The sequence below is a fragment of the Cnephaeus nilssonii genome, assembly GCF_951640355.1.
Source record: "Cnephaeus nilssonii genome assembly, chromosome: 6".
NCBI lineage: Eukaryota > Metazoa > Chordata > Mammalia > Chiroptera > Vespertilionidae > Cnephaeus > Cnephaeus nilssonii.
In genome coordinates, this window is record NC_137077.1 from 75,665,888 (window position 1) to 75,689,608 (window position 23,721).

At 37.5% G+C, this 23,721-nt stretch overlaps 1 protein-coding gene across 5 annotated transcripts in view; it reads left to right on the forward strand.

The window, feature by feature from the left end:
- Positions 1-13,339, forward strand: part of METTL25 (methyltransferase like 25) — a 107,944-nt gene extending 94,605 nt beyond the window's left edge. For 3 of the 5 annotated variants that reach the window (XM_079774504.1, XM_079774505.1, XM_079774503.1), the window contains 3 exons: positions 10,561-10,635; positions 11,205-11,276; positions 12,870-13,338. In XM_079774504.1, coding sequence (XP_079630630.1) covers positions 10,561-10,635; positions 11,205-11,276; positions 12,870-12,962 — 240 coding nt within the window. In that variant the 3' untranslated portion in view covers positions 12,963-13,338. Of the gene's footprint in view, positions 1-10,560; positions 11,072-11,204; positions 11,277-12,869 lie in introns of those variants that run through there. The other 2 variants (XM_079774501.1, XM_079774502.1) reach the window with 2 other exon arrangements.
- The last annotated feature ends 10,382 nt before the right edge of the window (positions 13,340-23,721 follow it).

Sequence of the window (23,721 nt, forward strand, 5' to 3'; positions counted from 1 at the left end):
CTCCAAAAATTCATCTGGAATAAAAAAAGACCCCGAATAGCCACAGCAATCCTGAGAAAGAAGAATAAAGTAGGAGGGATCTCAATACCAGATTTCAAGCTGTATTACAAAGCCACTGTTCTCAAAACAGCCTGGTACTGGCACAAGAACAGACATATAGATCAATGGAACAGAATAGAGAATCCAGATATTGACCCAAACCACTATGCTCAATTAATATTTGACAAAGGAGGCATGAACATACAATGGAATAAAGACAGTCTCTTCAATAAATGGTGTTGGGAAAATTGGACAGATACATGCAAAAAAATGAAGCTTGATCACCAACTTACGCCATACACAAAAATAAACTCAAAATGGATACAGGACTTAAACATAAGACGGGAAACCATAAAAATACTAGAGCAATCCACAGGCAGCAAAATGTCAGACATATGCCAAAAGAAATTCTTCACTGACACTGCCCCTAGGGCAATGGAAGCTAAAGAGAAAATTAACAAATGGGACTACATCAAAATAAAAAGCTTTTTCACAGCAAAAGAAACCATCAACAAAACAACAAGAAGGCCCACTGCATGGGAGAACATATTTGCAAATGGCATCACTGATAAAGGTTTAATCTCCAACATCTACAGGCAGCTTATACAACTTAATAAAAGGAAGATAAATGATCCAATAAAAAAATGGGCAACAGACCTAAATAGAATCTTTTCAAAAGAAGACAGAAGGAAGGCCAAGAGACACATGAAAACATGCTCAACGTCACTAATTATCCGAGAGATGCAAATCAAAACAACAATGCGGTACCATCTCACACCTGTCAGAATGGCTATCATCAACAAATCAACAAACGACAAGTGTTGGCGAGGATGCGGAGAAAAAGGAACCCTCGTGCACTGCTGGTGGGATTGCAGACTGGTGCAGCCACTGTGGAGAACAGTATGGAGTTTCCTCAAAAAACTGAAAATGGAACTCCCATTTGACCCAGTAATCCCACTCCTGGGAATATATCCGAAGAAACTAGAAACACCAATTAGAAAGGATATATGCACCCCTATGTTCATAGCAGCGCAATTCACCATAGCTAAGATTTGGAAACAGCCTAGGTGCCCGTCAGCAGATGACTGGATCAGAAAACTGTGGTACATCTACACAATGGAATACTATGCTGCCATAAAAAAGAAGGAATTCTCATCATTTGCAGCAACCTGGGAGGAATTGGAGAACATTATGTTAAGTGAAATAAGTCAGTCAATGAAAGAAAAATACCACATGATCTCACTCATTTATGGATAATAAAGAACATTATAAACTTGAACAAAAAGATAGATACAGAGACAGTAAAGCATCAAACAGACTGTCAAATTACAAGGGGAAGGTTAGGGAGAGGTGGGGGAGATAAGAGATCAATCAAAGGACTTGTATGCTTGCATATAAGCATAACCAATGGATTCAAAACTCTGGGGGGTGGGGGCATATATGGGAGTGGGGTGTGGGGAGGGCAATGGTAAGATATGTACACATATAATACCTTAATAAAAAAATTGAAAAAAAAAAAAAAAAGAAACTCATTTCAGGTGTTGGGGGCGGGGAAGGACTTCTGAAAACCACAGAGATGTGAAAAACATGTTTCTGGACTCAGCATTGCTGGAACATAAAGCGAGTAAGGAAGGCAGTGGTGAGAGATAAGGTTAAAGATAGGGCACATGTGGAGGCCAACTAAACTGATCTTTGGAAGTTAAATCAGAGACTGATCAGGACTAATCAGAGTAGTTTAAATACAGGTGGGAGAGCAGGAATTGTTCCACAGTTGGCCAACAACAGATGTAAGGAGCTCATAAACTTTTTCTTGTGGTAATGTATTCAGTAATGATCTAGATAGAATGAAAACCTCTAACCCTAAGGAAACAGTGGATTCCTGATACAGATTAAATTTATGAAAAACCTGTCGTCTTTGCTAACATGAGAAAAACATTTGCATTATTCCTATAAATAAGTTCCTGATGCTTTTTGCAACCACCAATGTAATAATTGACTCACAGGAAAATCATTCATGGATGTTACAACCATTGGGTAAAAGATTTTGGGGGAATGAGGTATTTACAGTCTCAAAGTACCTCCCACAGATGATTTATTAATTACAAAAGTGAATAAGCCTGGTCAACATGCTATACCAAGTGATCAAAGTTAGCATCACCATTAATGGAACAAAATGACATCATCTGACCCTGTCTTTTACAGCATGTACTTAAAAACATCAATCCCAGATGTGGCATTGCATTTGGTCGTCATGTCTCTGGTCGCATTTAATCTGGAACAGTTCCTCAACTCTTGTTTTGTCTTTCATGACATTGACATATTTTGAAAAGGCCAGTTGTCTGAGTGTTTCCTCATGAGTAGATTAAATTTATATATTTTGGGTAGGAATGTTATGTAATGGATTTTGTTCCCTCCCAATGCATCTCTATATCAAATATTCAAGTCCCATCTCTATATCAATTCAAATCACTACCTACAGTAGTTCATCCCTGTAGGGATGCATTATCAGAACTATCCTATCTAATAAAAGAGTAATATGCAAATTGACCATACCTACGCTACACCCACAAGCCGCGCCCACCAGCCAATCAGGGGCGAGTATGCAAATTAACCCAACCAAGATGGCTGCGGCCAGGGAGCGAGCAGGAGGCTTGGGTTTCCCTTGCAATGGAGGAAGTCAAGCTTTCCACATACCCTGGCCGGCCTAGGCCTCTACTCAAGGCTACAAAGTTTCAATTATAGAAGATAAATAAATCCCAGATACCAGGGCCTCCACTTGGGTCTCTGGGGGGCATGGCCGGCCTGCAAACCACCACAGGTCCCTCGCCCAGGCCACCCCACACCCCAAGGGAACCCCCACCCTGATCCGGGACACCCTTCAGGGCAAACCAGCTGACCCCTACCCGTGCACCAGACCTTTATCCTATCTAATAAAAGAGTAATATGCAAATTGACCATCACTCCAACACACAAGATGGCTGCCCCCATGTGGTCAAAGATGGTTGCCCCCGTGTGGACACAAGATGGCCAGCAGGGGAGGGCAGTTGGGAGGGACCAGGCCTGTAAGGGAGGGCAGTTGGGAGGGACCAGGCCTGCAAGGGAGGGCAGTTGGGGGCGATCAAGCCTGCAGGGGAGGGCAGTTAGGGGCAATCAGGCTGGCAGGGGAGCAGATAGGCATCAATCAGGCTGTCAGGGGAGTGATTAGGGGGTGATCAGGCTGGCAGGCAGAAGCGGTTAGGGGCAATCAGGAAGGCAAGCAGGCGAGCAGTTGGGAGCCAGCAGTCCTGGATTGTGAGAGGGATGTCTGGTAGGATCAGGCCTAAACAGGCAGTCGGACATCCATTGAGGGGTCCCAGATTGGAGAGGGTGCAGGCTGGGCTGAGGGACACCCCTCTCCCCGTGCACAAATTTTGTGCACCGGGCCTCTAGTGAATAAATAATTTGCTTTTGTCAAGATTTTAAAAAGAAAGAAATGTAGCTATTTGATTGCAAGGAATAAAGATTTACTCAGCTTTGTTTCAATAATTGGTGGGAGGTTATTCCAGGAATATGTATACTTAAAAAAACAAAAAAAAAAACTAGTCTGTCATCTTCACAAGAACCCAGAAAGATATGCAGCCTCGCCTCATTAGGATGTAGTTTGTTAGTGGGAGCAGGATTCAAAACATAGTGACTGAGTTACTGTTACTTTTTTTTTTTTTTAGCAATAATTCATGTTTTCAAATCCTTCACCATTATAGTGATTCACTCCTGAACTACCAACTATTTCACTCTTTGTCCTAGATCATTTTTCTCTATAGATTTTTGCTTAGCAATGGGTTGTTTATTCATGATTATGCTTCTCACCTTCAACAAACTTTGTATATCACTTTCAGTCTCCTTACCCTGCCTCATGTTGACCAGGCTTATTCACTTTTGTAATTAATAAATCATCTGTGGAAGGTACTTTGAGACAGAAAAAGAAGGTCTAGTTGACTAATTTGGTCTCTTTCATAACCGTTTGCAAAGACTTTTTATTCCCCACCATTTCATCAGCTGGGCCACCAGAGAGGACTATGCAATCTTTGCTCTGCACAAAGGCATCTAGCTAAGAGCAAAGTAGAGCTAAAATTACCGCCCATCTTCCTTTTACAATAGGTGCATTGGCATCTACCACAAGGAAGGTGATGGAGTATTTTTTTTTTAATTTTTCACAAAGACACATATCAACTAGCAGCAGCAGCCCTGTCATAAGTCACAAGTACCCTAAATCCAGTAAGGTGAGAGAGGTAGAGAGGAAATGTGTAAGACCTCTGCATGAGCTGCAGCTCCATGACCCTTTCCCTCAAGCAGTGATTGGGCAGGAAGACGTTAAAATGAGTTAATTCTGAGTATTAACTTATTTAGTATGAGGCTATTTTTGGATTTTCTGTAAGACAATATTAAGAAGCTTTTTATGTTATCTGAGTTCTGTTATACAATAATCTACATAAATTGTTTAATTTTTCATGATAGGATGATCTCCAGAAAACATCCATTTTCTTTTTTGCCTTAGCTATCAGGAGACCCAAAGGTCAGTTTATCTTTGATTTCAGCAACTGTCCTTAGCTAGGTTATTTTGGTATTATTATATTATTTTCTCTTGAAAATTTATCCTTTACCCTTGAAAATTTATCCTTTCTTTAATGGCCCTACTATTGATATGTTTTTGTGTTTCATATTATAAACCACCTCAAATCGTTCTTGCATATAAGCACATCATTAATAATGTTTCTTTTAACTTATGATTATGTAGATATGGAGCAATTAAATTTGGGGGAAAAACAAGTATTGACAATTAAACTTCTTTGAAATTGTGATCAAAAAGAATATGTCAAAGCTATATGCAAAGACCAAGTCTAATAACATTTTAATGCCAAATTCACAGAAGATAAAAGGATGTTTTCATTAAGCAACAGAACATTCTTATGTAATATAAGTCTAATTCTACATAATAGCCATATTGCCTATAAAAATCATATTTTTAAATATATTTTTATTGATTTCAGAGAGGGAGAAAGATAGAAACATCAATGATGAGAGAAAATCATTGATCAGCTGCCTCCTGCATGGGGATAGAGCCCGAAACCCAGGCATGTGCCCTGCCTGGGAATCAAACCTTGACCTTTTGGTTCATAGGTCGATGCTCAACCACTGAGACATGCCCGGCTGGGCTAAAAATCATCTTTATTCTCCCAGCTAAGCACAGAGAAGCATTAGGTATAAAAATGTCTCCCTGACAACCAATAACTCTAGGGAGTAGTAGAAGATATAATCATTGAAAGAATAGGAAAACCCATCACACCTTTTATTTTTTATTTAAGGAAGAAAAATAAGAGCTGTTTAATTATTTTATTAATGCTGTTAATATAGGAAAAAACAATAATTTCAAAATTACATTATTTTAGTTTATTAGAATTGTTAGTTTACAAAAACTGCAAATAACTTATTTAATTCAAATGAAAATGTATGTAATATATGCTATATCAATAATCAATTTTAGAATAGATTTTAGCTGAATTTTATATGTAGATTGTGCTATTCAGATAGTGTTAAGTTCAGATTTTATTTTCATTAGCTAGTAATTGAACAGGTAGTATACATTATAAAATATGGAGAGTACTTTATGCATTACATTTTGCTTTCTTTTTAAGAAAACCTGCATCTTATTGTCCATAATTTCAAGCTTAGGGAGATTAGTTATACACACAATTACATCATTTCTAAAAGTAAGAGTAACCACCCTTGCTGAGTAGCTCAGTTGGTCAGAGTGTCATCCCAATTCACCAAGGTTGTGAGTTCAATCACTGCCAGGGTACATATAAGAATCAATTGATATTCCTCTCTCTCTTTAGATAAAAATTGAGGAAATCTGAATAAAATATGGATTTTAGCTAATAATAAGGTATCAATATTGGTTCACTTATTATAACAGATAACCATATTGTAGTGTTTAATAGGGACAAGTAGATATATGAGAACTTACCTTTGAAATTTCTGTAAATCTAAAACTTTAAAAATATAGTTTATTTTATAAAGAACAATATGAGAAAAGCTAGTTTTTTGAGCCTTTGTGTCAGACACTGTGCTATAAAGCTTGGTTTGTGTTAGCTCACTGAAGACTAAGGATGACCTTACGAAAGGAGTAGTTAGTTACCCTTATTTTATAGGTGAAGAAATCGAAACATAGATTAAATGGATTTCCTAAGGCCAAAATCTAGGAAATTTGGGAGGGAGGGATTCCAATTCAGACTAACTCTAGACCCCATGCTCCTTTTTGTCATCCTATATAATAAAAGCCCACTGACCATAATGGCGGAACAACCAGAACTACCGGTTGACCAGTCACTATAATGCGCACTGACCACCAGGGGCTAGACACTCAACGCAGGAGGAAGGAGAGGGGGGGCGCAGTGAAGCCTGGAGGCGCATGCTATGGCCCAGGGATCCCAGGAACCGCAAGCCGAGCTTGCTTTCCAAAAAAAGAAAAAGAAAAAGCAGCCCATGTTGCCACCCTGGGAAGAACGGCTCCAAGAGGGAAAGGCCCGGCTGGCATGCCGCAGGCTTGCAGGGACTCACTGGTGATGTATAGGAAGCTCAGCCCCTCCTACTCCTACTCCAAAGCCGGTTGCACCCACAGCTGCTCCCCGTCCAGCTCCATGGCAGACGCAGCACTGCTGGGCTTCCTCAGTTCCAACTTCCAGCTTCTGGCTTCCTGCCCACCCCTTCGTATACTACATGCACTTGGGGGCGTGGCTTCAGCCCCCACAGCCAGTGTTGTTGCTGCACAGCCAGAGAGGGGCAGGACACAGCCACCAGCACTGGCTGGGCATTGATTTGGCCATGTGACTGACATCCATGTGCCGTTACACTGCATGTTTACATTTGTAGGCAAGCAGAGCAGCCTGCTCCTGCCGCCCGCATCACTTTCTAGGCTAAGAAAGGCATGCTGATATTCGTGTTTCTTCTCCCAACTAGAATCAAAACCTCTTGGGGGTGAATGATCCCAGCAATGGCCCCAACACATGCTCGGTGTCACTGTCACAGACATTCCCAGTCATTACATCCCATTCCTCAGCCCGCAGTGCCCTGCTCCACCCACTGCCACTCCTCATCTGTCACCCCCTGAGGACCACCTTATGTTATCCTATCTGAAATGTGAGCAAGATCTCAAATGCCCCCCTGTCAATAGCTCTCTTGCCCTTCATTTCTTCCTCTAAAAACCTTGCATTATAAAAATATATATTTGATTGATTTCAGAGAGGGAAATAGAGATAGAAACATCAATGATGATAGAGAATCATTGATTGGCTGCCTCCTGCACGTTCCAAACTGGGGATCGAAACGTCCCCTGGCCCCTCCCCCAGCCAGCAGTCCCCCGGTGGTGGTGTGGCACTGAGGAAAGGAGGGGGGGGAAGGGGAATCATGGGGTGGTGGGGTGCCGAGGGCAGTGTTTGTGTCTGGCATCTGTTCCTTCCGCACCTGGCCCGGCCACCGTCACCTCTTCTCCCGAACCCACTGGGGCCTTTGGGCCCTGATGAGCCTGACCCTGATTGCCCCTGATTGCCCGCCATGCCTAGGGACCCCACCTGTGCACGAATTTCATGCACTGCGCCTCTAGTTTTTATATAACTTGTTAACAGACACTGAGCAAAAGAAGAATGTTTAATAGTTTTCCAAAACTAGCCATCATCAGATGAATAAGCCTATTAGGAAGAAGAAAGAGGAAATTTGTGCTAACCAACAGACAAAATAAATGCACATCTAAACTAGACTGAACAATTTAGGTCTGAAGTAAAAGCAGAAGTATAAGGAATGCTGAATCTCATTGAAGAAAAAGATGCTTATATCCAGAACTTTAACTCTTGAAACTTGTACCAACAGGATGAAATTGGTCAAGCATTTGAAATGTGTTGAATAATAACATATACTTTTTAACATATAGGCTATTTTGAAGATACAATAATTGTACAAAAATTATAAGAACTGTGGGGGGGGATCTATAACACCTGAACATTGCTGCGCTTTTACTCTATCATCCTAGTTTTTCTTGAGGACTAGATATCTCTTTCAACCCAAACTATAGCCCACTGAGTTAGTGCCCTATTACACAGCATAATTCATATTACTCCCTTTTTTCTGGAGTCTAGGGGATGGGCAGCAGGGAGCAATGGATTTCATGACCAATACTCCCAGTACCATTCAATGTGCACTTAAGTTTCCACGTATATCTTTACCTAAGTACGATCTACACCAAGCAGTACCTCAATTCTGATACCTTCCTTTATCTCTAGGATGTTGGCCCTACCTAGGCTCTCAGTGGCTTTAACACTCAGTAATTTTATCTTTAAAATGAGACCATGGCCCGGCTTGTGTGGCTCAGTGGTTGAGTGTCAACCTATGAACAGGAGGTCATGGTTCAGTTCCCAAGTTGTGGGCTCAGTCCCCAGTGGGGGGTGTGCAGAAGTCAGCCAATCAATGATTCTCTCTCATCATTGATGTTTCTATCTCTCCCTATCCCTTCCTCTCTGAAATCAATACAAATATATTTAAAAATTAAAAATAAAATAAAATGAGAACATGAATATATGTATGTTACAGATTGATGTTAGGATTAAATGAGATGAGATAGCATCTTTATTTTTAAATTTTCATAAAATCTCTGTGATCTGATCAGTCTGGTAGTTGAGCATTTGATTTACAAAGTTGATTATAGCATGAAATCATACCTTAAACACTGAATATTTTACTTCAAAATATATTAATATACTTTTACTCATCAAACTTTTGGTGTAAGAACAAGGCCATTTGTTTTGCTTTGTGAAACAGGTTTGCATATAGTTTCACTATTTGAAATTTTACCTGAAAATTTTGCATCAAACATACCTATAATGTATAATCTATAACATCCAGCTTTGTTTCACATTAAGTGAAGCAACAGACTTCCATTTTTTAGAGAGTAAGGTGAGATTGTCACTTTTTTCTTCAGAATCCACAAAAGCAACAAATAGAGAAACAGAAACACAAACTTCTTTGACAAAATCAGACAGCATGTTAAATCTCAAAACATGGGAATTGTGAAGTGCAATGAAGGTAAAGAGGGATGCATAAGGATGCCAAGAGAACATGCATAGGGTTATACAGATCAACAACAAACCAACATAATACAGTTCTCTGAAGTAGCATATCCTGAGCAGCAAAATCAACAATTCCTAGGTTAGGTGGTGCTTCCAGTCTGGCATAAATGAGAAACAGAATATTGGAGAACCCAAGAATCACACTGAAACACCATGTTTGTAGGGAGCAGTGTGCTGGTGAGGCAGGATCAAACAAAGATTGTGTGTTGTCCCATAACTGCTGATCTCAGATGGCCAGAGAAAGTAAACACTAAAGACGAACTTACACACACAATTTTGTGAGATGAGAATTTTTTCTTGCTTGAAGTGCAGGCCTGGATCCAATCCAATATGCTCTAGTGCAGAAACTTGGTTCAGGCGTATGCATTTGAGTCAAAGATGGGCAAAGTTTTAAAAAGATCTTTATTGGAAGACTACACTAAAAATTGGATGAGACAAAGCCTCACTTTTTTTACTGTTACACTTTTCTATTTTTTAAATTCAAAAGAAATTTAGTACAATAAGAAAAGGAATAGGGGCTTTGCAAAAAAAAAAAAAAAACACAAACAAATTTATTTATACATTTGCAAAGAAATGAGTACAAAGCCTTTCAGATTTTTTACTCTTTTTGTCCAGTCTTTCATTTGTTTTGACCACAACAGTTTCCTCTGGTGACTCTCCTTTATCATGCCTTTCACAGAGGCACTCAACTTATAGAAACAACTTTTTGCATTCATATTTCATTGATTACATAATATTTATATTATTTTATTACAATACTATAACTAGCATAACAAGTGTAGAAACAAATACAGTTGACTCAGTAAGCAAAAACAGAAACATGTAGGTGATCTAGAAAGTGGCCTGCTAACCACAAGGGTTTACTGGACTATGGGTATCATATGTTTTAGAGAAAGAAAAATCAAAGAGTAATGATTGTTCATAAATTAATTTAGTTGATGTTAGAGGAAATAACCTTAAATATGAATTTGTATCATTATTGTGTTTCTATTATTTTCTTTAGAATGTATAGTTTTAGATAGAGTGTTTTAAATCTTAGTTTTATTCAAAAAATGTTTATTGACCTCCTGCTATGTACCCCTAGCATAAAAACAAATCAGAGTAAATATTTCATCACTACTGGTTGAAATTAAACAATATTAATAGGATGTTATTGGTGATTTTATTTGTGATGTGCTAAATAACCTATATTGGTACAGCAGAGTTAAGTAAAAATAATTTAGATTTATATTGACTTGCTTCATGAATATCCTCAGAGCTCTTCAGACACCTTTACATTTGTTATGTTTATTTTACTTTTGGGTGTGTTTGATAAGAAAAATATGTTAATTATTGTTAAATGTACTGTTGTTGTTTTATCTTGAAGCTGCCAGAAAAAATGATAATGGACTACTATGAGAAGTATAAGCCTAGAATGAATGAGCTGGAAGCTTTTAATATGGTAAATCTCAGAATTAAACATCTTAAATTGGGTTTGTTGCTAGACTTGAATAGGATCCTATTAAATTTTATTATGGGGCCAACCAATCTATGTTGTTTTTCTCTTATTATAGAAAAACCATTTGGGATCACTTCCTATTTCAGAACTATATTAGGTGTTAGTAATGTAATAAAGAGAACACATGGTAGATTTCTCTTAAAGTGTATTATAAATGCACAGAAAGAAGTTTCTGAGTTCTTTGAACACATATTGCTCTCAATTCTGTTATTTCACAAACATTCCTTTTAATGAATTTCATTCTTAGTGCCCATTTAAAAGCTTTCCATCACATATGTATGATAGCCTTTGGATTCTACCTCAAAGTCACTTAAAGGACATTCTTTTCCTATTATTAAAGAAAACTTTTGATCTCTGCAGTATTCATTTTCTGTAGATGTACAATGGGTATTGAAGATTTGGCCATATACAAACTTCTATAGATACATTTTTTAAAACATAATATTAAGTTAGTTGGCTAGTCTTTTTTTTTTTTTTTCTTTTAAGTAACACCATCTTATCTAATTCTTTAGTTGAAAGTTGTTCTGGCTCCTTGTATAGAGACATTGATTCTTCTGGATCGACTTTGCTACCTGAAAGAGCAGGTAAGTTGTGTTATTTTTAAATGCATAATAAAAATCTTTATTAAATTCAGTAATTTGGATCCACTTATATATAGGATAAGTTTCTTTCACATAAAACTTAAGATTAAAACATAAGGTGATCTTTCTCATCATATTTTCAAAGTTTAAATATTCATTCCATCTTTTTAAAACATAAACATGTGCATAACAGATGTTTTCAGCAATGCTGCCATAATAAAGCTTACATTCTTTTAATTGTATGATAATTACTATACAGTAGGCAGTGAGCACAAATTATCATATATTCCATATTGTACAGCTAAAAGTAATAAAGACCAGACATAAAAGATATATATATGTTATATTTTGTAAGAATTTGCCTTTTATTTCCCTTTTGAATTTTGGGACATATGCACTCTGCAGTCAGAAACTTCTTTCTGTTCAGTAAAGACTGCTTCTATTTTTTTGTGGAGTTTTTTCCAATCTTATTTATCTATGTTGAATAACTAAAAATATTGTCCTTTTGGCTATCTTTAGGGAAAATGTTTTTTGCAGATTTTACTCAGCTTTGATCAAAATAAAAGTTTTGTGAACTGTTTAAATTAAACCCATTTGTGGATTCAGGCTGTGTTTCCACTATATAGACCCTTTATTTTAACAATTCTGTTTTATCATATGGTGAGCTTTGCTTTCTTCTTTTCAACAGGCTACTTGGAACAAATGGATTTTAATAAATGTTTGCTTTTGTTCTAATTTGTATTTATATGGAGAAAGGCAGTTTTTAAATATTTATAAAATGATGTGTTTTCCTAAGCTACTAACTCAAAAATTACTGCAAAGCTTTGGTTCAGTTGTAGGTGACAGAATCAGTCCTACTTTACTCATTTCCCTTTTCAAAACAATTTTTATTGACTTAAGTATAATAGGTAGTAAAAGTGGTATGCACAAAGATTAATAGACTGATAATGAGATAATAGAAATCATAGAAATATTCATGCGTTAATATTTTTAATAATACCTTATAAAATTAATGCATATTTATTTTGGAATTTAAAATGAACAATATAAAAAAGAAAATTAAAAATAACAATGATGCCACCTTTAAGCACTAACTATTTAATTTTTGGTTTGTTTTTTAGTGCTTCTCTCATATATATATATATATATATATATATATATATATATTGCATATATATGTGCACATAGTTTATACTTTATTTAAAATTGAAATCAAATTATAAATGCTATTTGCATCTAATTTGTTTCATTAATTAAAAATTTTTTCATCTCATTAAATTTACTACAGAAGCTGAATAATGTTTCATCATATAATAATTTAAGTAATACCCAATTGTTATTGGCAAGTTTCAGTTTTTCACAATCACAGCAAAGAGTAACCTTATAGTTCACTCTCTATGTACATCTTTAATTGTTTTCTTAGCATAAATTCCTAAAGGTAAAATTGTGAATGTTAACTTTATTGAACAAAGAATAGTTTTATTTTATATGGTTTGTTTTTACATAGTTTTTAATATTACATTATATAGCCTAACTTATCTCTCGTTTTTATCTTCAACAAATGGTTTTATTTCTAAATCACTTATCAATTTGCAGGGAGATATTTCATGGTCGACACTTGTGAAGTTGTTTGATCCTGTGAAATCTCCCAGATGTTATGCTGTTATTGCTCTGAAGCAGCAGCAATGATGTCAATAGAAGAAAGATATTAGATGTATCTGTTTGTGGAACCTATTCCTAATTTTTCTTTTCTAAACATTTATGTCATGTTATGTAAATACTTTTAAAACATTGCCTTCCTTGTATTTGAAATAAACAATAAAATAATAGCTAACAACAGAATACCATAATTCATTTTCTCATTGTCAAAGCATACATTTAATAAATATAACACATGAAAATATTATAAAAGGATTGATCTACATTCCTGATTTAATACATAAATAGGACATTGTATTTTGAGCCTTGTTTTCTTTTTTGTTGTCGTTTTTTTAATCCTCACCCAAGGACATTTTCATTGAATTTAGAGAGAGAGAGAATGAGAGAGGAGAGAGAGAGAGAGAGAAACATAGATGTGAGAGAGAAACATCAATTGGTTACCTCCCATACTCACCCCGACTGGGGATCAAACCCGCAACCTAGTGTGTGCCCTGGCCTGGAATCAAACCCACAAGCATTTTGGTGTATGGGATGACGCTTCAACCAAGTTACGTGATCTGGCTGAGCCTTGTTTTCTGTTCAATATTTGAGACCCTTGATAATTACTATATATCACATTTGCCTTGAATTTATTTTTAAAAAGAGGAAAGGTATAGGTATAGTAAAATTAGTTGTACTGAAGATTATTTGCCTTTTTCTTCACATTTTGGAAAGACTTTTCATGTTATCAGAAGGTAAAAATCCACATTTGAAGGAAAGAAATGCCCAGGAACCAGGCCAGACATAGAAAGTGCCTGATATAAATTATATTTTACATTGTGTTTTAATCGAAGTTACATGATGGAATATTCTATGCTCTTAAAGGAATATGCATCTTATAGTGAGATATTTATTTTTAAGGATTCTTGAGGTTGTTTATCTTAAAATAAAGGGGTAGGTTGGCACTTAATGAAATTGCTTTGTGCTCTGTAAAAAGCCACTGAGTAAAGCAAGAGTGAGTGAGAGAAGGCCAGCACTCTGCCCAGTGTGGTACATGTCTCTTTCATTAGCAGAAAACTGGAGGTTTCTAATACACTCAGAAGAGGTGAACAGCTGGAGAGTCTTCCTTGTTGTTTAGCTAGAGACTGTATAAAATTATCCTAACCTGAGATATAACTGCTTTCATAAATGTTGGACTCTATCCACAGATGAGAAGAATGTTTTGCTTTGAATTTCGGTATTAATCTGGAATTTGCAGCCAATATATATGTGAATGATCAGATACTTTGTATACCTACTATAATACGGGTAAAATTAGCCATTTTTTATTCTGGGGAATTTCAAATATGTAGAAATAGAGAGTAGACTGTAATGAATCCCCATGTACTTATCACAAACTTTAACAATTATCAACATTTTACTAATTTTGTTTCATATTTACACATTGAGTATGCACACAAACACACTCACCACCACAACCCTACCTGCCCCCTGAGAATTTTAAAGCAAATCTCAAGCAGTTTATTATTCTATATAAATATTTTAGTATATATTTCTAAGTTATGGATTTTTTTCAATAACCTCTATTCACATTTCCATTATTGGCTCACAAAGTCTTTTATATCAATTTGTTCAATTCAGAATCAAAATGGGGTTTACATATTTGCATTTGGTTGATGTGTGTCTTTAGGTTGTTTATTTTGTATTATTTTCTCATATTGTTTACTATGTTAGTAGCTATCTCAGAATGCGCAAAAAGCCTTTCCAGCCCACTCTCTTTCCTTTCATAACATACCTTATATGTAAAATTTTAAACTTTTCCCTGCTGCTCAATATTTATAGGACATTCATTTCTCATCATAGTAAAGAAAAAAAGAACTTTATATGTATAAAGCACAGTTTGGAATAGAAAATTACAACTCTTTCAATATCAATGAAACTACATAGAACTTCCCTATGTTTTAAAATATTTTTGCAATTTTTAATTACTGTTTTTTTAATTTTTATTAATCAGAGGCACATGTATGATTCAGGCATCTAATCAACATGAGATGGCCTGTCTGATCACACTGAGATGATAATATTATTGCAAAAGCAAAGAAATATAATACTTTGGTGGGACTGTAATGTCTGTAGATTTTCATCTCATTAAAACTGCTCTTTGAGAACTCATTTTCAGCTGAGCTAGAGAATGTGGTGCATTGGTGGGAGCATCATTTCTGACAGTTCCTTTCTGGGTGAGCTAATATCTCAGAACCTCTGTTGTAAAGTGGAGTTTCATATAAAATTTATTTTATGAATGCCTACCATATAGCAGAGATTACGGTGTGTCCCTATCCACAAAGAGGCCCCAGTGCCATGAGGAAGACAGACAATAAAATTACTAATTACAGTAGTTAGAGGCTTAGGGCGGAGAGAGTCAGAGAATAGAATTCTTCAGGGATTCTTCAAATTGATTGGCTTAGGGGAAGAATGGTGCAGTAATATTAGTACCAGGTTTAGATTCCTGTGAATTAAATTGTTTTGTGGCCTTGGGTCAGTCACTTTATTCAGTGTACCTCAGTTTTCTCATCTCTAAAAGGCACATAATAATAGAACCTATATTAATAAGGGTGTTATGAGGATTAAAAGAATTAAAAATATATTATTGAACTCCCTTAAAATATTGTTAGATAACTGGTTAATAAAGCAAAACTATAGTTTATTAGAACTTTCTGCAATAACAGAAGACTCCGTCCTGACAATCTTTTTTTAAAATATGTTTTTATTGAGTTCAGAGAGGAAGGGAGAGATTGAAACATCAATGATGAGAAAGAATCATTGATCAGCTACCTCCTGCACGTTCCCTACTGGGGACGCAACCCAGGCATGTGCCCTTGACCAGAATCGAACCTGGGACCCTTCAGTCCGCAGGCTGACACTCTATCCACTGAGCCAAACTGGCTAAGGCTGCTGTGACAATCTTGACAGTCTCTGAAGGGGCAAGTGTGAGGAGGATAGTCATAGAACTTGGGAGTCTGGGCTCAAGTGGTTTAGGTGGAGAACAGACTGGGATTTGAAAAAGTTCATGACACAATAGTTTTATGATTAGTATCTATAGCAAGGCAAGAGTCTTGAAGCAAGTCTTGATAAGCACACTGTTGCTTAGTAAGTGAACTCTTTGCCAAGGTGAGAAGATTGTTTGTCTGAGATAAAGGAACATATGGGAATTTCCTGAAACAAACAATGAAGTTATTTAGTAGTTTAAGCTTTATCTTTTCTGGGAAAAGATTTCCTGTAACGAACAAATGAATCATGTTGACACATGTAGTCTCTTAGACACCATTGCTCTCTCCTATTGATGCAGATGCTTGCAGTTCTCAATATGAAAGCACTTAATTTCAGACACTGTGCATAATATAAAAGCAATAGCTGTATTTGTTAAATGCCCTAGAGCAGTGGTTCTCAACCTTTTTAATGCCGCGACCCTTTAATCCAGTTCCTCATGTTGTGGTGACCCCCAACCATAAAATTATTTTCATTGCTACTTCATAACTGTAATTTTGCTACTGTTAATGAATCGTAATGTAAACATCTGTGTTTTCCGATGGTCTTAGGCGACCCTGCTAGCGGTTCTCAACCTGTGGGTGCTGGGGAAGCAGCTCCCAAAGGCCCTCTGGTGGTGGTGCAGCGGTGAGGTTATCCAGTCAGTTACAGTATGTCTTTTGATTGAAGGGGGTGGGGGGGGGGGGCGGAGAACCGCACAGTGGCGGAGTGCTGATGATGGCAGCATCGGCATCCAGCGTCCATTCCTTCTGCACCCAGCCCAGCGACCATTGCCTCCTCTCCCAACCCCGCCAGGGCCTTTGGGCCCCAGGCTGGGACAGGGAACCGGGGGTGGGTGGCGGTGGACATGGCCCCTTTCCCAGGGGGGCTGAGGGCCAGCTCCCTCCTTGGGGCCAGCGGCCAACCTCCCATTCCCTGTTCCTCCCCCCAGCCAGCAGGCCTCAATCGGTCCACTGCCCACCCACTATGGTGGTGGCGTGGCAGTGAGGGAAGGAGGAGCGGGGAAGGCGGAACCACACAGTGACAGAGCACTGATGATGGCAGCATCAGCATCCAGCATTCGTTCCTTCCACACCCTGCCCAGCAACTGTCACCTCCTCTCCAGCCCAATCCTGATCAGCCTGGCTACAATCAGCCCTGATCTCCAGCCAGGCCTAGGGACCCCAATCATGCATAAATTTTGTGCACTGGGCCTCTAGTGGAACCATAAAAATGAACCTCAGAAATGAAGGATACGCTAACTAAAATAAAGAATAAATTACAGCAAATCAACAGAGTAGATAACACCAAGAATGAAATAAGTGATTTGGAATATAAGGAAGCAAAAAACACCCAATCATAATGACAAAAGGAAAAAAGAATCCAAAAAATGGAGGATAGTATAAGGAGCCTCTAGGACAACTTGAAGTGTTCCAACATTTGCACTATGGGGTGCCAGAAGGAGAAGAGAGAGAGCAAGGAACTGAAAACCTATTTGAAAAAATAATGGTGGAAAACTTCCCTAACCTGGTGGAGGAAATAAATATACACATCCAGGAAGCAAATAAGATGAACCCAAAGAGGCCCACACCAAGACACATCATAATTAAAATGCCAGAGGTTAAAGACAAAGACTGTCAGCTGATTTCTCAACAGAAACATTTCAGACCAGAAGGCATTGGCACAAAATATTCAAAGTGATGAAAAGCAAGGACCTATAAACAAGGCTACTTTACCCAGAAAGATTATCATTTAAAATTGAAGGGGAAGTAAAGAGCTTCCCAGACAAGAAAATGCTAAAGGAGTTTGTTTGCACCAAACTAGTATTATAAGAAATGTTAAAGGGTCTTCTTTAAGAAGAAGAAAAAAAGATAAAAAACATGAATAATAAGATAGCAATAAATGCATTTCTATTAACAATTACTTTAAATGCAAATGGATTAAATGCTTCAATCAAAAGACATACTGTAACTGAATGGATAACAAAATAAGACCCTTCATATGCTATCTACAAGAGACTCACTTCCGATTGAAAGACACACAGAGACTGAAAGTAAAGAGATAGAAAAGATATTTCATGAAGATAGAAACAAAATAAAAGAGCTGGGGAAGCAATCAATACTTATACCAGACAAAATAAACTTTATAACAAAGGCTATAACAGGAGACAAAGAAGGACCCAGTAACTCCACTTCTGAGTATTTAGCTGAAGAAACACAAAACACTAAGTCAAAAAGATATATACGTCCATGTTTGTTACAGCATTATTTACAATAGCCAAGATATGGAAGCAACCTAACTGTCCATCAATAAGATGTGGCTTACATATACAGTGGAATATGACCCAGTCATGAACAAGAATGAAATCTTGCTATCTGCAATAACATAAATGGACATAGAGGGTATTGCACTAAATGAAATAAGTCAGACACAGAAAGACAAATGCCAGATGACTTCACTTACATGTGAAATATAAAAAACAAACAAGCAGAATGGAAACATAGATACAGAGAACATTTAGATGGTTGCCAGATGGGAGAGGGGTTGGCGAGGGATAGGTGAAAAAGTTGAAGGGATTTAGAAGTTCAAATTGGTAGTTACAGAATAGTCATGGGAATGTAAAGTACAGCATAGGGAATCTATACCAATAAAAGAGTAATATGCTAATTAGACCAGGTCAACCGGACATCTTCCGGACGTCCAACTTCCTTCCGGACAAAGCCACGGTGGCAGGGGCCGAGGCAGAGGCATTTAGGGGTGATCAGGCCGGGGGGGGGGGGGCGCTGTTGGGGGCATTCAGGCCAGCAAGGGGGAGCAAGCAGTTAGGGGGCGATCAGGTCGGCAGGGGAAAGTGTATGAGGGCAATCAGGCAGGCAGGGGAGGGGCGATCAGGCAGGCAGGCAGAGGCAGTTAGGGGTGATCAGGTAGGCAGGCAAGCAGGTGGTTAGGAGCCAGTGGTCCCAGATTGTGAGAGGGATGTCCGAGGGGTCCCAGATTGGAGAGGGTGCAGGCTGGGCTGAGGGAAACCCCACCCTCCCATGTACGAGTTTCGTGCATTGGGCCTCTAGTATAGTTAATAATATTGTATAGTTAATAATATTGTAATAACTATATATGGTGTCAGATGTGTACTAGATTTATCAGGGTGAGCACTTTGCAAATTATATGTGTCTAATAATGGGATTATACATCTGAAACTAATATAATATTGTATGCAAACTCTTATTTTAAAATAAAAAGTAAATTTAAAAAAATGTTCTAATAAGGTCCTTTCATTGACCAGGAAGAGAACAATAGCAAAAATTATTCTCAGGCTTTAATAAGTTAAGCTTGAGAGTTGTAATATACTAAGGCAGTGGTCGGCAAACTCATTAGTCAACAGAGCCAAATATCAACAGTACAACGATTGAAATTTCTTTTGAGAGCCAAATTTTTTAAACTTAAACTATATAGGTAGGTACATTGTTATTAACTTAATTAGGGTACTCCTAAGCTGGCCTTTGCTAAAAATTCAAGGGGCCAAAGAGCCACATGTGGCTCGCGAGCCGCGGTTTGCCAACCACTGTACTAAGGTAACCACGAGAAAAGTTTAAAGAATATAACTTCCAAGATAACACAAGGAAAATAATGAAATGATATTCTAAATGGGGCCACCCCAAGCATGAGCAGAATCATGAGCAATTCTTTTCAGGATGCCTGTCCTTACATAAACAATGTGAGTCATCCAAAATTAGCCTGTCAGTACCATTCTGCCAGCCCAATCTTGCATGGAAGGAATGCTGTGCTACCCAGCAGGAGCAATCTGCTTACCTGGCTGCCCTCCCATAACTATGGGCCTCAGGCTCACATTTCAGGAACAAATCTCAGAATTTGGGGGATGTCAGATTGAGGCCACACATTGGGTAGAAGGTAGGAAGAGTGACCCAAAGGGTTGAAATGAGACTAGAACTCAAACTGTTCCCAGTTTCAACTTGGGCTGCCCTACCCAGGTGGCACTGTCAACCCAGATGGCCCAAGAGACCAGAGGATACTACAGAGACCCCTGAAGTGTGGGGTCCAGAACAGGGCCCTGCTTGCCTAGGTCTACTGATTTTCAATACCTCTTAAAAAAAAAAAAAGGTAATAAAAGAGAGAAAAAGAAACACTGAATAACTGAGTAGGCAGGCCATATAAAAAGCAAATAATAGGACAGTAGACTTAAATCCAAACACATCAGTAATTTCATTAAATGTAAATGCTTCAATTATAAGACAAAGATTGACTTATTTAAAAAATAAATCCCAACAATATGCTTGAAGACACACATCTAAAACAAGGGTACAAGAAGTTCAAAGTTAATAGGAAGAAAAAAGACATATTTGAAAATTCTCATCAAAAGAAAGCTATATTAATACCAAGTAGATTTTAATTAATGTCAAGCAAAAAGTATTCTTAAAAATAAATAAAAACCCTTCATAAAGAAAAACATTGCAATTTTCCAGGAAGTTATAATAGTTCTAAATTTATATTTCATGAATGACAATCTCAAAATATACTGTATATTTTCATGTATAAGGCACCCCCCACTCTTCCAACCCAAAATTAAGAAATAAATATTTGAAACATTTTGCTGGTTTTCCTCTTAAGGCCTTCTTTTTTGGCATCTTAAGGAGTTGTTCTTCCTGTTTTCTCCACTGTCTGATCATACACTCAGTGGGAGGAGGTCCAAATTGTCTCTCTGCCGCTCTATTTCCATGCTCTCTTGCAAAGCTGATTACATTCAGTTTGATTTTTGTAGAGTAAGGCAATCACTTACTGATATTTATCTTTTTATTTTTTGACATCTTTATGGGCTCAGAACGCTCTAGTCCCTGTTGCATCTGCACACTCTCCACCTCCACCTCCAATTACGGCATCAGCTGACGTCAGTAACAAGGCTCATGATTGGAGGAAGCCTGTTTGACAAGGTTTGGGCAGCTATGCAGCCCCACGACTCCCTCTTTGGTTGGTTTCTGTGTATAAGACACTCCTTGATTTTCAATCTAACGATTTTAGAAAAAAAATAGCATCTTATACATGGAAAATTACGGTATAAAGCAAAAATTAACACAACTACAAGGAGAAATAGATGAATCTATAATAATGCTGGGAGTATTTTCACTCTATGATCTATCTGATGGAAAAAGCAAACAAAATTGTAAAGATACAAGATTTGAACAATGTAATAAGTAAAATTGATTGTTCCCAACTACTATAAAGTATATTATTTTTTCAAGCACACATGGAATTTTAAAAATTAGACCATTTGCTGAGCTTCAAAACAAATTTCAAAAAATTAAAATTATGTAGTCTCTGACCACAGTGCATTTAAGCTAAAAATAATTGTTTTAAATATAAATAGAAAATTCCCATATGCCTTAAATTAAAAAAAAATTCCATCTATATAATTTTTGAGTCAAAGAGGAAATCACAGTGGAAATAGGAAACATTTTACTAGTAATGAAAATAATTGAATTATAATAAAAAATTAAACTTGTGATATGAGTTAAACCATAAGGTACACACACAAAAATAGCTTTCAACACATATATTTGAAAAAAATGATTAAATATTAAAGATGAGTAAAGAAAAACACAGAGAAATGATTAACACTTCCAAAAGTTGGTTCTTAGATTAATAAAATTGATACAATTCTGGCAAGACCAGTCATTAAAAAATATAGAACATTTAAATAACCGAAATCAGGTATGTTAAAGGGAACATTACTATAGATCCTACAGAAATTAGAAAGTTAATAAGAATATTATAAATGACTTTATGTCAATACTAGAGGCCCAGTGCATGAATTTGTGCACTAGTGGGGTCCCTCAGCCTGGCCTGCAGGATTAGGCCAAAACTGGCTCTCCGACATCCCCCGAGGGGTCACAGATTGCAAGAGGGTGCAGACCAGGCCGAAGGACCCCACTGGTGCACAATTGAGGCCAGGGAGGGATGTGGGAGGTTGGCCAGTAGGGGAGGGACTGTGGAGGGCTCCAGGGAATGTCCGGTCCTACTCATTCAGTCCCGATTGGCTGAACCCCAGGAGCAAGTTAACCTACCCATCAGAGCATCTGCCCCCTGGTGGTCAGTGCACATCATAGCAAGTGGTTGAGCAGCCTTAACATATCATCAGTGTATTAGGCTTTGATTGATTGAACAGCCAACTGGACTACTGGACACTTAGCATATTAGGCTTTCATTATATAGGATATTTGAACATGTGTTTAAAGCGGAAAAATTTCTCAAATACAATATGCCAAAACTGTCTCAAGAAGGAAAACAAAACATGAATAATTATATAACTGTTAAATTGAATCTGTTATTAATGCCCTACATTTCAGTAAAAGTACATGATGGAATGGATTGAATTATACCTGACATGGTATAATTCAATCCACCACTGTCTATTAGCTCACAAGTATGTGACTAAGACTATGCTAGCCCAGCCAGTGTGGTTCAGTGGTTGAACATTGACCTATGAACCTGGAGGTCATGGCTCGATTCCCAGTCAGGACACATGCCTGGGTTGGGGGCTTGTTCCCCAGTGTGGGGCATGCAGGAGGCAGCTGATCAATTATTCTCTCTCATCATTGATGTTTCTATCTCTTTCTCCCTCTCCCTTTTTCTCTGAAATCAATAAAAATATATTTTTTAAAAAACTTTTTTAAAAAGGCTATGCTAGACAGTAAAGGTTGGGGAGATAGACTTAAAAGCTATGACAGTTTCTAATTTTCAGGAGTTTATATTCTAGTCATTGAAACACATATAGGGGGCACATTGGAAGAGTTAAAATTTAGACAATGATACATGGGAAGAGAAAAAGAAAGTGTCTGCATAAGCACACACTACCATGAACTTTGTACTGAACTGTACACTCTGTCCCATTCTCCCCTTAATTATAGTTTCCCTATGTTGTTTTTAAGTGTGGTCAGTAGAAGGGCTTGTTTGCATGAAGGAGGACTGTTTAAGAAGCAGTCTGCTATGTGAAATACGTCCTCTGGTTTACCTGTGACCACAGAAACTGAAAGTCTCCAAACAGCCCCACATGGTTTGTACTTGGCCAATGATGCTTCTGGCTGCACGCAATGGAATTTATTAGTTGAGATATTTATCTCAATGTATTCCCTCATTAAGTTTGCAGATGCTCTATCCATGGAATACCTTTTGTTTTATTTAAAAAATTGTACTGTTTTGTTAGAATTTTCCAATGTACAATTCAGAATAAGAGAGTTAACACATTTCAGCACAGAACAAAGTAGCATGTATTTAAATATCATGGGTGGAAAAGTCCTATAACTTGTACTCAAACAGTTATGATTAAGCATGTCAAATTTTGGAAAAATGGAAAAGGTATGTAAATTCCAATGTAAAATTAACCATATTGCTTTCCATTTGGTCAACATGAGATTTAGAGTGTATCATGTCAGCTAACCATCCTGAACTAATTGCACATGTATTCTGAGTTAGCTACCCTTTCAGGAAAGAATCCAGTCTTCTAATACTCATACAACTCTTTTAAGAAAAAGACTTGCTGGGTTTGATTCCAGTCAAGGACACATACCTGGGTTGTGGACTCGGTCCCTAATAGGGGGTGTGCAGGAGGCAGCAGATCAATGATTCTTTCTCATTATTGATGTTTCTATCTCTCTCTCCCACTCCCCCTTCCTCTCTGAAATCAATAAAAATATATTTTAAAAAAAGAAAGAAAAAGACTTGATGATGGTTTTCCATCGAGCAAAGTATACTCAAATAATGTTTTAAGGGAAAG